The 16,639-nt window shown below is 39.3% G+C and overlaps 1 protein-coding gene across 4 annotated transcripts in view; it reads left to right on the top strand.

Annotated features, from left to right (window-relative positions):
* Positions 1 to 16,639, top strand: part of LOC133606773 (uncharacterized) — a 44,599-nt gene that overhangs the window by 2,356 nt on the left and 25,604 nt on the right. For all 4 annotated transcript variants that reach the window (XM_061961091.2, XM_061961093.2, XM_061961092.2 and 1 more), the window contains exons 3-6: positions 7,408 to 8,251; positions 12,736 to 12,845; positions 12,934 to 13,130; positions 13,203 to 13,348. In XM_061961091.2, coding sequence (XP_061817075.2) covers positions 7,417 to 8,251; positions 12,736 to 12,845; positions 12,934 to 13,130; positions 13,203 to 13,348 — 1,288 coding nt within the window. In that variant the 5' untranslated portion in view covers positions 7,408 to 7,416. The remainder of the gene's footprint in view (positions 1 to 7,407; positions 8,252 to 12,735; positions 12,846 to 12,933; positions 13,131 to 13,202; positions 13,349 to 16,639) is intronic.

The following is a 16,639-nucleotide window of genomic DNA, read 5'->3' on the forward strand; positions in this document are numbered from 1 at the left end:
ACACAATCTTCACAGCCTTTGTTCAATTCGATGAGATGACAAAACATTTGAGCTAGTATTGATGTTTTTTGAACACTGATACAGTTTGCAGATACATAAAGCAGGAGTGAACATCCCGGTAAACAAATTAAAGACTTTACAAACAAGTTATGACAACATTCATGACACATCACCTGCGGCAAAACATCAAATAATTTTCTCTTTCGCTGTATACTTTTAGTGTGGGGACAAGTGCGTCTGTCTCCAATATTGTCCACACCTGTCTCCATCTAACAGCAGTGCATTCATAAACACACGGCGGGAAGCGAGGGAAAATGACGCTAAATCAAGCGCTTGGCTCCGTTTACTCCGAGGGGAAATCTCCCGAGCAAAGTCCGTGTCCTTAGTCACTTTGGCTACCCCTGTGGTAAATTTTAAATGTGCTTTATAAATAAAGTTGATTTGATTTGATTTAGTCCACCATGATTATCAAGCCAAACGACGCTAGTGCGCATGCGCTTGATTTCGTGTTGCCTAAAATGCATTAATAAATGATGGTTTTTCTGTAATCTAAAAGTTAGACGGAATTACTAACCGTCTGGAATTTTATCGCAAATTATCATTATACCGTTTACTGTTACATCCCTCGTCCATGACCAAGTAAAAAGTCAATATTCTTGCTGCAGATGTTGGTCAATTTTTACAGGCTTATGGCAAATGAGGAGGGCGATCGCGGATTTTGCCACAATTGCCGTGGTTAAATTCGAGCCCTGCAATTATGTATTGGAAAACTAATGACTTTTTTTTTTTTTTTTTTTAATGATATGCCAATGAAAAAAACAAGCTGTGAGCCAAAAAGGCTCCCAGGCCACACTTTGGACGCCTTATGGAGAACAATATTTGAACTTATGGGGACAATTATGTATCTTTTTAAGGGTAAAAAAAACAACCTAAAAATAAACAATGCTATTTTTTTTTATTAGAACTAAAAGTATAATAATTTAGACTGAGGTCTACATTTATCGTTTTAGTGTTTTCTGACAGAGTTGAAGTATAAGCATGCATCACACTAATAATATAAAACAATATACCACACACGACTGTCATATCTCAACTTAAGACCCAGCTTTCATCTCAATAATTACAATGTTAACTGAAACAACAAAACCAGTGAACGTGTCTGATTCGTATAGTTCAGTAAAACTGAAACTGAAAAATGATTGGCCTGCCCATCCATCTTTCTTTCAGAATGTATGGCCGATTTGTTATGACGTTAACCAGTGACATCAGTGACCTAGATTCAAATGTTTTTTTTGTTTTTAAACTGACATGAAAACCCCTTGTTTTGTGCTTGTGAACTGTGTCGAGCAGTTTGGCGAGGAATTCTCACAAGAACTTTCAATAAATGCCCTGTTAGATATCCAAACATATTTGGGGAGAATTGATGACAGAGAGTAATGTTTGCTGTAAAATAAATGGACAGAAAGCAGTAGAAAGGGCAGGTGCTTGGGCACCACAGGAGGTCGATCTGTGCGCCTACCTGAGCAGCACCTGTTCAAGCAGTGGTTCGCGTGTCTGCCTCATATTCAGAAGTGTATGTTTAATGAGAAAATGTAGACACTGCTAAAGTGTAGGCTGTTTTTTACTTTAAAATTGTCACTGCTCCAAAAAAATATATATATATATATATATATATGGAAAAATATATATATATATGTATATGGGAAAAAAAAAAAAAATATATATATATATATTTTTTTCTTTCTTTCCATATACATATATATATATATATATATATATATATATGTCTTAATAAGGTTATCCAAAAAATAGTGCTCGATACCGTAGTAGAGCGCAATATATGTATGTGTGGGGAAAAGAAATCACAAGACTATTTCATCTCTACAGGCCTGTTTCATGAGGGGGGTACCCTCAATCGTCAGGAGATTCTCCTGACGATTGAGGGTACCCCCCTCATGAAACAGGCCTGTAGAGATGAAATAGTCTTGTGATTTTTTTTCCCCACACATACATATATATATATACCGTATATATATATATATATATATATATATATATATATATATATATATATATATATATATATATATATATACATACATACATACATACATATACATATATCCATCCATCCATTTTCTACCGCTTATTCCCTTTTGGGGTCGCGGGGGGCGCTGGAGCCTATCTCAGCTACAATCGGGCGGAAGGCGGGGTACACCCTGGACAAGTCGCCACCTCATCGCAGGGCCAACGCAGATAGACAGACAACATTCACACTCACATCCACACACTAGGGCCAATTTAGTGTTGCCAATCAACTTATCCCCAGGTGCATGTCTTTGGAGGTGGGAGGAAGCCGGAGTACCCGGAGGGAACCCACGCAGTCACGGGGAGGACATGCAAACTCCACACAGAAAGATCCCGAGCCCGGGATTGAACCCAAGACTACTCAGGACCTTCGTATTGTGAGGCAGATGCACTAACCCCTCTGCCACCGTGAAGCCCTATATATATATATATATATATATATATATATATATATATATATATATATATATATATATATATATATATATATATATATATATATATATATATATATATTAGGGCTGTGAATCTTTGGGTGCCCCACGATTCGATTCAATATTGATTCTTGGGTTCACGATTCGATTCAAAATAGATTTTTTTTTTTTTCAATTCAACACGATTCTCGATTCAAAAACAATTTTTTTCCCCCCCGATTCAAAAGGATTCTCTATTCATTCAATACATAGGATTTCAGCAGGATCTACCCCAGTCTGCTGACATGCAAGCAGAGTAGTAGATTTTTGTAAAAAGCTTTTATAATTGTAAAGGACAATATTTTATCAACTGATTGCAATAATATAAATTTGTTTTAACTATTAAATGAATCCAAAATATGACTTATTTTATCTTTGTGAAAATATTGGACACAGTGTGTTGTCAAGCTTATGAGATGCGATGCAAGTGTAAGCCACTGTGACACTATTGTTCTTTTTTTTTTAATTTATTTTATAAATGTCTAATGATAATGTCAATGAGGGATTTTTAATCACTGCTATGTTGAAATTGTAACTAATATTGTTTCTGTTGTTGATAATCATTTTTGTTTCACTACTTTTGGTTTGTTCTGTGTCGTATTTGTGTCTCCTCTCAATTGCTCTGTTTATTGCAGTTCTGAGTGTTGCTGGCTCGGGTTTGGTTTTGGAATTGGATTGCATTGTTATGGTATTGCTGTGTATTGTTTTGTTGGATTGATTAATAAAAAAAAAATTATAACAATTAAAAATTAAATTAAAAAATAATCTAATTAAAATAAAAAATCGATTTTTTAAAAATGAGAATTGATTCTGAATCGCACAACGTGAGAATCGCGATTAAAATTCAAATCGATTTTTTCTCACACCCCTAATATATACGTATACATATATAAAACGTTATATTAATGGATAGATCTGCAGTTGATATAAAGTTCAGAGAAAAACAAATATTAATATATGACCAGTTTCTAAAAAATTTTGGATCCCCAAGACCTTTAGTGTGTTTATTGTAGCTCAGAAAATAATAATGAATCAAAATCAATGTTTTTTTGAGTTATTGATGTATTTAAGGCTCCTTTTTGACATTTTATTTTGGAGGAAAATATTGCCTATTTTTAGTTTTTGCCATAAAACACAGTGTTTACTTTTGACAAAAAGGGTATACAACTTTAAAAAAACAACTATGTCAACGGATAGATGTGAAATAGATCTGTAGATATTTAACTGTTTTTTAATTTAATTTAATTTATTTATTTTATATTATTATTATTATTAAATCAACATAAAAAACAGAAGATACACTTACAATTAGTGCACCAACCCAAAAACACTCCCACCCTCGTTAACACTCATTCTCACTCATTCACACAAAAGGGTTGTTTCTTTCTGTTATTAATATTCTGGTTCCTACATTATATATCAATATATATCAATACAGTCTGCAAGGGATACAGTCCGTAAGCACACATGATTGTATTATATTTTTAGTTTTTGCCATAAAACACAGGGTTTGCTTTTGACAAAAAGGGAATATAACATTAAACAAACAACTATATGTTAACGGATAGATGTGAAATAGATCTGTAGATATTTAAGTGTTTATTATATTAAAAATAAATATTTGACTTATTTTTAACACTTCAATAAGTAGGACCCTTTAACATTCACCAACTTTGAGAGGAGCCTTGAGGGTTACAATCTAGATTGTACTGGTTTTAAAAATGACACATACCAAAATTCCCCTGCGTGCTTTCATTTTTCAGTGTGTGGACACCCCTGTGGTAGCATATGTTGATACATTGTATTGGTTTAAAGACTATATTATAAAATAGTCCTTGTATATGTACATATTTTCTGTAGGAGAACCTTGAGGGACAAAAAGGGACCCCAGCACATGCTCCAGTTGTGTATTTCTCTCCACACTCCATACATACGAAGACCAGAAGGCAGGCTCACATTACATCAGTTTTAAAATCTCTGCATTGGCTCCCCGTGTGTTTCAGGATCAATTTTAAGGTTCTTCTTATGGGTTATAAATGTTTTTTGTGGTATTGGGCCTTCTTATCTTTCACATTTGCTTTTACCCTATGAACCTTCCTGGGCCCTGAGATCCTCCAGCACTCATTTCCTAATTATTCCAAAAGTCAGGACACAAAGTCACGGGATGGCATCTTTCCACCATTATGGCCCCCGTCTATGGAGCAGCTTGCCGGAGGACCTCAGGGCTGCGGAGAACTTTCATGATTTTAAGAGCAGGCTTAAGACCCACTTTTTTGATTTGGCTTTTACATGATATTAATTACAAACCCCGTTTCCATATGAGTTGGGAAATTGTGTCACATGCAAATATAAACGGAATACAATGATTTGCAAATCCTTTTCAACCCATATTCAATTGAATGCAGTACAAGACAACATATTTGATGTTCAAACTCATAAACTCTTTTTTTTTGCAAATATGGCTGCAACACGTGCCAAAGTAGTTGGGAAAGGGCATGTTCACCACTGTGTTACATGGCCTTTCCTTTTAACAACACTCAGTAAACGTTTGGGAACTGAGGAGACACATTTTTTAAGCTTCTCAGGTGGAATTCTTTCCCATTCTTGCTTGATGTACAGCTTAAGTTGTTCAACAGTCCGTGGGTCTCCGTTGTGGTATTTTAGGCTTCATAATGCGCCACACATTTTCAATGGGAGACAGGTCTGGGCTACAGGCAGGCCAGTCTAGTACCCGCACTCTTTTACTATGAAGCCACGTTGATGTAACACTTGGCTTGGCATTGTCTTGCTGAAATAAGCGGGGGCGTCCATGGTAACGTTGCTTGGATGGCAACATATGTTGCTCCAAAACCTGTATGTACCTTTCAGCATTAATGGTGCCTTCACAGATGTGTAAGTTACCCATGTCTTGGGCACTAATACACCCCCATACCATCACAGATGCTGGCTTTTCCACTTTGCGCCTATAACAATCCGGATGGTTCTTTTCCTCTTTGGTCCGGAGGACACGACGTCCACAGTTTCCAAAAACAATTTGAAATGTGAACTCGTCAGACCACAGAACACTTTTCCACTTTGTATCAGTCCATCTTAGATGAGCTCAGGCCCAGCGAAGCCGACGGCGTTTCTGGGTGTTGTTGATAAACGGTTTTCGCCTTGCATAGGAGAGTTTTAACTTGCACTTACAGATGTAGCGACCAACTGTAGTTACTGACAGTGGGTTTCTGAAGTGTTCCTAAGCCCATGTGGTGATATCCTTTACACAATGATGTCGCTTGTTGATGCAGTACAGCCTGAGAGATCGAAGGTCACGGGCTTAGCTGCTTACGTGCAGTGATTTCTCCAGATTCTCTGAACCCTTTGATGATATTACGGACCGTAGATGGTGAAACCCCTAAATTCCTTGCAATAGCTGGTTGAGAAAGGTTTTTCTTAAACTGTTCAACAATTTGCTCACACATTTGTTGACAAAGTGGTGACCCTCGCCCCATCCTTTTGTGAATGACTGAGCATTTCATGGAATCTACTTTTATACCCAATCATGGCACCCACCTGTTCCCAATTTGCCTGTTCACCTGTGGGATGTTCCAAATAAGTGTTTGATGAGCATTCCTCAACTTTATCAGTATTTATTGCCACCTTTCCCAACTTCTTTGTCACGTGTTGCTGGCATCAAATTCTAAAGTTAATGATTATTTGCAAAAAAAATTTTTTTATCAGTTTGAACATCAAATATGTTGTCTTTGTAGCATATTCAACTGAATATGGGTTGAAAATGATTTGCAAATCATTGTATTCCGTTTATATTTACATCTAACACAATTTCCCAACTCATATGGAAACGGGGTTTGTATTTTATTGAAGTCAATTCACTCCAAATTACTTTGTTCCAGACGTTTTGAGGCTTGTCTCTGTGCTGTTTGGCGTAATGTAAGCGGGATACTTTGTGACATTTGCGCAGAAATGGCTTTCTTCTGGCGACTCGACCATGCAGCCCATTTTTCTTCAAGTGCCTCCTTATCGTGCATCTTGAAACAGCCACACCACCATTTTTCAGAGAGTCCTGTATTTCAGTTTAAGTTATTTGTGGATTTTTCTTTGCATCTCGAACAATTTTCCTGGCAATTGTGGCTGAAATCTTTGCCGGTCTACCCGAATCCCTCATTTTCCACTTCTTAATCAGCGTTTGAACACTGTTGATTGGCCTTTTCACTTCCTTGGATATCTTTTTATACCCCTTTCCTGTTTTATGCAGTTCAATTACCTTTTCTCGCAGATCCTTTGACAATTCTTTTGCCTTCCCCATGACTCAGAATCCAGAAACATCTGTGCAGCACTGGATGAAAGATGCAATGGTCTGTCAGAAGCCCAGAAACTCACTGATCTTTTACACACACACATTAATTACAAACAAACATGTCACAGGTGAGGATTGTAACCTTGATTAGCCATTCAAACCTGTTTGTGTCAACTCTTGTGCATGTTATCAGATCAAAGTCACTGGGGTATGTAAACTTTTGATCAAGGTCATTTGGGTACTTTCTTTTGTCATTTTGATTTAAAACGAGTAAACACAGTTGTTTGCCAATAAATAGCTTCACACAACCATTAAGCATGAGTGGAAGAAATGTTTTTGTGTTATCATTCATATTCTCTGAAGAATGGCCAAGAAATCATAAATTCTCCCAGGGTATGTAAACTTATGAGCACGACTGTATGTCACCGGGGTATTGTTTTTAACTTTGTAAAGCACTTTGCATTGCATTTCTTTTACGTACAAAAAGCGCTTTATACATAAAGTGTGATTGATTGATTGATACTTGACAAATATCTGCATCTTTTCTAGTTAAACACCATGGAGGACATCTCATACGCTCCCCGCTTTGCCAATTTCCATCCTCCTCATGCATCCTTCCACCTCACCCAGAGCCCCGAGGTGGACTCCCTCCAGCTGTATGGCGGTAGCGCGACCTCCTTCCCTTCCTGGAGGACGACAGGGGACACGTGTGCAGAGGACATTCACACAAGCGACCGCTTTGCGGACGCTTGGGAGCCGTGTGAGGACATCTACGGCAATGTGGACGGACGCTGCAATAATGTCGGAGGTGAGCACGGGACTTCTAACGGCTTCTACGACAAACCGAGGAGAATGTCCTTCAGGGGAGATGAGAGGACTTGGGATGGTGCGTCCTCCCGTGAAGACATGGACCAACCGCCATGGCTCCAGTCCTCTTCAGTGGGCCAGTTGCCTTCGAGCAGTCTGCCTCCAACGTCAACTCCTCAGAAACTGGACTCCTTCTCTGAAGCCTTCCTCTCCCGGCGGAGGAGAACATTCCCACAGGTTTTCCACCGAGAATCTTCTGGACCCATCCCGGAGTCTGAGGTGGTGAACGACACACTCGTATTAAAGCAGAAGTGCGTCCCTCCTTCTCCTCAACCCTCTCACCTCAGGTCGCCAGTGTTTGATCCCTCACAGGCACCATTACCGTCCACCTTGATGGATTTCGCCAGTCCTTCGTCAGGAGGAGAAGCCAAGTATGGAACGTTGGACATTTTTGCCGCCCACTTTCCGTCCCTGTCGTCGCTCTACTCCAGCGTGATGTGGCAGCTTCCTGTCGTGCGGGACGGAGCAGACAGCATGGAGGGACACCTGAGCGCTTCACTTGCTGGAGACTACCACAGCATCAGACGTAAGAGCCATTGTGCACAAAGAAAAAATAATTCATTAAAAAGTAGGGTTTAGGGGCCATTTGCAGCCCTCTGGACATGAAATAAGACCCACATAGTCACCTTACACTCATGTAATCCAATATAGTAACTCAGCCAACTAATTACACTTAAACTTAAACTTCCTTTTATTGTCATTCAAATTTGAACTTTACAGTACAGATAAGAACTAAATTTCGATGCATTAGCTCGTGGTAGTGCAGGATAAAAGAGCAATAAGTTGCAGATATAAATAAATAGGTTGCTGTACAGATAAATATATTTCACTTTTGCATATGCATCCACGTTTATGGATGTATGTTATATTGTCTTTATATTCCAGCAAGTTAATCCGTTTTCTGGGGGGAATTGGGGGGATTGTTATGATGCGTTCAAGAGTCTTACGACCTGAGGGAAGAAGCTGTTACAGAACCTGGAGGTTCTGCTACAGAGGCTGCGGAACCTCTTTCTAGAGTCCAGCAGTGAAAACAGTCCTTGGTGGGGGTGGAGGAGTCTCTATAGATTTTCTGAGCCCTGGTCAGGCAGCGGCTTTTTGCGATTTCCCAGATAGGAGGAAGAGGAGTCCTGATTATCTTTTCCGCCGTGCTCACCACTCTCTGCAGAGACTTCCAGTCTGAGGCACTGCTGACCAACAGATGCTGTTGGTCAGCAGGCTCTCTATAGTGCCTTTGTAGAATGTGGTGAGAATGGAGAGGAGGAGCTGTGCTCTTTTCATCCGACGCAAAAAGTGCATGCGCTGCTGAGCTCTTTTTACAAGAGCTCCGGTGTGTAGGGACCAGGTCATATTGTCAGTTATCTGCACCCCCAGGACTTTGGTGCTGCTTACGATCTCCACTGCTGTGCCATTGATGAAGATACTGAACAGCACGCTCTGATTGGTTGGGTTTTATATACAGTACAGGCCAAAAGTTTGAACACACCTTCACATTCAATGTGTTTTCTTTATTTTCATGACTATTTACATTGTAGATTGTCACTGAAGGCATCAAAACTATGAATGAACACATGTGGAGTTATGTACTTAACAAAAAAAGGTGAAATAACTGACAACATGTTTTATATTCTAGTTTTTTCAAAATAGCCACCCTTTGCTCCGATTATTTTTTTGGACACTATTGGCATTCTCTCGATGAGCTTCAAGAAGTAGTCACCTGAAATGGTTTTCACTTCACAGGTGTGCTGAAAGCTCATGGAGAGAATGCCAAGAGTGTGCAAAGCCGTAATCAGAGCAAAGGGTGGCTATTTTGAAGAAACTAGATTATAAAACATGTTTTCAGTTATTTGATCTTTTTTTGTTAAGTACATAACTCCACATGTGTACATTCATAGTTTTGATGCCTTCAGTACCAATCTACAATGTAAATTACTTTTTCGCAACTTAACTGGTTTTGTTTAAACATATATATATATATATATATATATATATATATATATATATATATATATACATACATATGTATGTATATACTGTATATATATATATAAATACATGTATATATAATTGTATGTATACCGAATATATATACATGTATATATGTATATAGGTGTATATGTATGTTACATATATGTATATACGTATATATTTTTATATGTATACATATATATATACACATAGATACTGTATATATACTATTATATATATACTGTGTGTGTGTATATATATATATATATATATATATATATATATATATATATATATATATATATATATATATATATATATATATATATATAAGGGCAGCACGGTGGAAGAGGGGTTAGTGCATCTGCCTCACAATACGAAGGTCCTGAGTAGTCTTGGGTTCAATCCCGGGCTCGGGATCTTTCTGTGTGGAGTTTGCATGTTCTCCCCGTGACTGCGTGGGTTCCCTCCGGGTACTCCGGCTTCCTCCCACTTCCAAAGACATGCGCCTGGGGATAAGTTGATTGGCAACAATAAATCGTGTGTGGATGTGAGTGTGAATGTTGTCTGTTTATCTTCGTTGGCCCTGCGATGAGGTGGCGACTTGTCCAGGGTGTACCCCGCCTTCCGCCCGATTGTAGCTGAGATAGGCTCCAGCGCCCCCCGCGACCCCAAAGGGAATAAGCGGTAGAAAATGGATGGATATATATATATATATATATATATATATATATATATATATATATATATATATATATATATATATATATATACTGTATATTAGTGTTGTCCCAATACCAATATTATCAAAATGTATTTTGAGACTTTTCGGTACTTTTTGATACTTTTCTAAATAAAGAGGACCACAAAAAATTGCATTATTGGCTTTATTTTATATAAGTTACTTATTGCAAGTTTGTCCTTAAATAAAATAGTGAACATACAAGACAACTTGTCTTTTAGTAGTAAGTAAACAAACAAAGACTCCTAATTTAGCTGCTGACATATGCAGTAACATATTGTGTCATTTATCATTCTATTATTTTGTGAGGGACAAGCTGTAAAAATTGATTATCTACTTGTTCATTTACTGTTAATATCTGCTTACTTTCTCTTTTAACATGTTCTATCTACACTTCTGTTAAAATGTAATAATCACTTATTATTCTGTTATTTGATACTTTACATTAGTTTTGGATGATACCACAAATTTAGGTATCGATCCGATACCAAGTCGGTACAGGATCATACATTGGTCATATTCAAAGTCCTCATGTGTCCAGGGACATATTTCCTGAGTTAATAAACATAATATAAATTTTTTTTAAAAAGAAAAAAGATTTTGTGATGATAAAATGTTTTCGATGTAATCATAGTAGTATCGACTAGATACGCACCTGGACTTGGCATCATTACAGTGGATGTCAGGTGTAGATCCACCAATGGCGTTTGTTTACATTTTGACGCCGGTGAGCTTTGGTGTGTAGTGAAGCATGTTTAGCTATTCCTCGTCCTGCAGGGATGATACTTGTAAGAAGCTTACTTTATTTGTCGCCATGGTGACAATGTTTAAGGCTAGCCATGTCTTAAAGCACCTCTTCCTGGGGGTGTTTCAGTGTTATAACTTCACCTTTATAGTTAGTTTTTAAGCCAAACTGCGTCCGTTCCCCCTTTTCTGTCTACTTTTCTGTGTGCGCTCGTAAAAACAACAATGACACGGAGTAGAGTAATCTATTTATTTATACCTGTACATTATTTGCTCTTTTATCCTGCACTACCACGAGCTAATGCAACGAAATTTCGTTCTTATCTGTACTGTAAAGTTCAAATTTGAATGACAATAAAAGGAAATCTAAGTCTCTAAGTCCAAATACATGTATATATACATGTATGTATGTGTATATGTATATGTATATGTGTGTATATATATATATATATATATATATATATATATATATATATATATATATATATGTATATATACTGTATATATATATATATATATATACTGTATTTATACATACTGTATATATATGTGTATATTTATATGTATATGTGTATATACATATATATGTATGTATATGTGTATATGTATGTACACACGTATATATTAAAGTTAAAAAAAAAGTTAAAGTTAAAGTACCAATGATTGTCACACACACACACTAGGTGTGGCGAGATTATTCTCTGCATTTGACCCATCACCCTTGATCACCCCCTGGGAGGTGAGGGGAGCAGTGGGCAGCAGCGGTTGCCGCGCCCGGGAATCATTTTTGGTGATTTAACCCCCAATTCCAACCCTTGATGCTGAGTGCCAAGCAGGGAGGTAATGAGTCCCATTTTTATAGTCTTTGGTATGACTCGGCCGGGGTTTGAACTCACAACCTACCGATCTCAGGGCGGACACTCTAACCACTAGGCCACTGAGTAGGTGCAGTGCTGCAGTGGTGGCCGTGCCCGGGAATAATTTTTTGGTGATTTAACCCCCAATTTATATACTGTATAGATACTGTATATATACTGTATATATATATATATATGTATATATATATATATGTATATGTGTATATGTATATATATACATGCAGTGTGTATATATATATATATATATATATATATATATATATATACACAGTATATATATATATATATATATATATGTATATGTGTATATGTATATATATATATATATGTGTATATATATATATATGTATACTGTATTTATATATATATACATGCAGTGTGTATATATATATATATATATATATACACAGTATATATATATATATATATATATATATATATATCTGGTTTTATGACGTACATTAGTTCATCTCACATCATGCAGTTTATTTCCATTCATGTCACATGAATTTTAGCATAATGAGAGCTATGTCATTTAGCAGTATTGTGCTAGTTTATTAACATTTAGTGTACTTTATTCATCCACACAAGACAACCATCTTTTGTTGGTACGACGCAGGGCAGTTTCCTTCTCTCTTGTGTCAATACTCATGATTTTTTTTATTTTTTATTTGTTCATAGCCTTTCCACATCCCGAGTTAGCGTTCCCACCACACAGCGTCCCATCACAGGCACCTCAACATTGGGAAGCAGCAGCAAGTCAACCTTTCCTCACCCACTGTGCACCCGTGGTAACGACTTAGGGTGCTTTTTGTGTTCTTGTTTGACAAAAAAAAAAAAAATGTGATAAACAATCTGAAAATGCTACTTTTCTTGCAGACGAATCAGAACTACACCGGAACTCCTTTTCTCAGCATCTTTCGCCCCGGCACGGACACAATGAGAAGGCACTACACTCCCCGACCTCTCCTCAACCCAGGCCGCCGAGGGACAGGGCTCTACTCCTCCCTCCCATCACTCCATCCTAGAGAGGAGGAAACGGCAGAAGAGGAGAAGACTGAGTTGGGCGCGACTGCGTAAGTGAAATACTCTGCTCGACGTCCGAAATGGCTCCCTTGCATCACACCTCTTCTTCTCTCTGTCTGTAGATGGGTCAACACAGGCAAGGAGTTCCAGGCAGAACTCCCCCCTGAGCAGTCCAGGGTAAGGTCACCGGACACGGAGTTGAACTATGAACAGTTGCTGTGGAAGCCGCAGAGAGAGCTAGCAGAGAGTGGCGCCTTGCAAGACCAAGGTAAACTTTATAGAGAAGATGGGCTGTGTCTCAAATGGAATACTTCAATCAATCAATCAATCATCAATCAATGTTTATTTATATAGCCCTAAATCACAAGTGTCTCAAAGGGCTGCACAAGCCACAACGACATCCTCGGTACAGAGCCCACATAAGGGCAAGGAAAAACTCACCCCAGTGGGACGTCGTTGTGAATGACTATGAGAAACCTTCCCCTCTAGGGGAGACCGAATGCAATGGATGTCGAGTGGGTCTGACATAGTATTGTGAAAGTACAGTCCATAGTGGATCTAACATAATAGTGAGAGTCCAGTACATAGTGGGGCCAGCAGGAAACCTTCCCGAGCGGAGACAGGTCAGCAGCGCAGAGATGTTCCCAATTGATGCACAGGCGAGCGGTCCACCGGGTCCCGACTCTGGACAGCCAGCACTTCATCCATGGCCACCGGACCTGTGTAACTCCCCTCCACAAGGGAGAGGGAGGCAGAGGAGAAAAGAAAAGAAACGGCAGATCAACTGGTCTAAAAAGAGGGTCTATTTAAAGGCTAGAGTATACAAATGAGTTTTAAGATGCTTCTACTGAGGTAGCATCTCTAACTGTTACCGGGAGGGCATTCCATAGTACTGGAGCCCGAATAGAAAACGCTCTATAGCCCGCAGATTTTTTGGGGGGCTCTGGGAATCACTAATAAGCCGGAGTTCTTTGAACGCAGATTTCTTGCCGGGACATATGCTACAATACAATCGGCAAGATAGGATGGAGCTAGACCGTGTAGTATTTTATACGTAAGTAGTAAAACCTAAAAGTCACATCTAAAGTGCACAGGAAGCCAGTGCAGGTGAGCCAGTATAGGTATATATCAGTGGTTCTTAACTTGGGCTCGATCGAACCCTAGGGATTCGGCGAGTCGGCCTCAGGGGTTCGACGGAGCCTCCACCGCGGAGGTCAAGACACACCCGACTCATCGTGTAAGTAAAAACTTTATGGATACGGCAACAGCAGAAGTCAGACTGATTTGCAGGTGTGTAATTTGTAGTGAGTTCATGCACTGTGTTGGTTTTGTTCTTTGAACAAGGTGATGTTCATGCACGGTTCATTTTGTGCACCAGTAAAAAAACATAACTTTGTCTTGAATTTGAAAAAAAAAAACATTTTATTTTTCACTAAAGAAGGGTTCGGTGAATGCGCATATGAAACTGGTGGGGTTTGGTACCTCCAACAAGGTTAAGAACCACTGGTATATATGTATATAGGTATATATAGTATAGGCGTAATATGATCAAACTTTCTTGTTCTTGTCAAAAGTCTAGCAGCCGCATTTTGTACCAACTGTAATCTTTTAATGCTAGACATAAGGAGACCCGAAAATAATACGTTACAGTAATCGAGACGAGACGTAACGAACGCATGAATAATGATCTCAGCGTCGCTAGTGGACAAAATGGAACAAATTTTAGCGATATTACGGAGATGAAAGAAGGCCGTTTTAGTAACACTTTTAATGTGTGACTCAAATGAGAGAGTTGGGTCGAAGATAATAAATTGTGAAAAAACTTCAAAGGGTATTCTGTGTACACCAGGGGTGTCAAACTCATTTTACCATTCCCAAGAATGGTAAAATCATGGCATGATAACTTTAAAATAAAGACAACTCCAGGTTGATCACTTTGTTTTATTTTGGCCAAAAATAGAACAAGCACATTATGAAAAACGTACAAATCCCAAATAATCCTCTGGACAAAACACTTCAAGTTTGTTGAAAATTCTGAGGAAATTGGTGCTTTTTAAAAACACAATGAACTTAGACTTGGTCTCAGTGTATCTACAAAGCCAGGATTAAACTTTAAGTCACAGTCTTTCTGGGATTGAACAAAAAACACAACATGTAAACTCTTCTAGGTATCAAATACCGCCTTTGTCAAGTCCACGTATCAATCCAGTGTTGACTCAATAAATCGTAAGAAACGGAGGTAAAAGCTATTCAAAAGGGTTGAGTTCACTTTTCTCGCGTTTGACGGAGACATTCTGGGGCAACGACGTGTTCGAAGCAGAAGACATAAAACGACAGGTTTCTAGTTTCTTGTGGGTCGAGGAGGAGGAGGCATAGTCACCCTTTACTGTGTACCTCTTGCTTGGCCCCGGTATAAACCGTTTGCTTGCCTAACAGCATTGCTATTGTGACATCCAGTGGACATATTTAGAACAGCAGTTTCTTTCATTAAAAAAAAAACAGGTAATTTTAATACTTTGCAAACTCATCACGCGGGCCGTATTAAACCGGTTGATATCGGTATCGGTAATTAAAGAGTTGTACAATATCGGAATATGGGATATCTGTTATGGTAGGACTAAGGGGAGGTGACGGCAACAGACACTAGATGGCGGTAATGTTCAATGATTTATTATATATAGTAATATATATAATAATAAACAACACTAAATATACGAACTAAGGAAATGGAGTGTGGCAAAATCCAAGAGTGTGTATGGTGTAAGACTATGTGTAGTATTTAACTGAGGTGTGCGTTACCAAGTGTTGAACGAGAGATGAGGAAGTCCAGGGGAAGAGGGGAATCCGTGTCCAAGCGGGAGGTCGAGATCCAAGGAGCAGTCCGAGAAGCAGGGGAACGACGACGAGAAATGACGAGACACACAGCAACGTCAAAACACGGGAACGGAGGTCTGCAGTAGGATGACACGACAATGAAACACGGAAGGGAAAACAGACAGAGAGAACAGTATTGCATCAAGCAGGATGATCGCTTACTATACGCCAACAAATGATTATATTCCGGCGCCGGCATGCCAAGTTGTCCATGCTTATGAAGGCAGCTCCTTCATTCCAGGCAGGTGTGCTGATTGCCGGTAAGTGATTGCCGCTGGCGGCAGCTGCAGGGCGGAGACGCGCGCGGCGCGTCCCTGGATGTGTGCCGCGGTCGTGGGCGTGTCCCGCGGTGTGAAACAGAGCGCAATGAGGGCGCATTCCAATGCACCCTGGCCGTGACAGTATCCCCCTCCTTATGGACAGCTCCCAGATGTCCTCTAGCAGGAACCACGAGAACACAGAGGTCGAAAGTCAAGGGAGGGTGGAGGGGTGAACTGGAGGTGGGTCGTCGTCCCAAGTGTCCCCGAATCCAGCGGGGACGAGTCTGGTGGCGGCGGCGAGTAGAACGCCGCAGCAGCCTGCGAGGTGGACGACCAAGGAACGGCCACCTTCTTGGACGTCCAGAGGGCAGACGCGAGTGGCGCCAGAACCACATCAGCCTACGGGAAACATATCCATGTTTTGG

The sequence above is a fragment of the Nerophis lumbriciformis genome, linkage group LG05, assembly GCF_033978685.3.
Source record: "Nerophis lumbriciformis linkage group LG05, RoL_Nlum_v2.1, whole genome shotgun sequence".
Classification (NCBI taxonomy): domain Eukaryota; kingdom Metazoa; phylum Chordata; class Actinopteri; order Syngnathiformes; family Syngnathidae; genus Nerophis; species Nerophis lumbriciformis.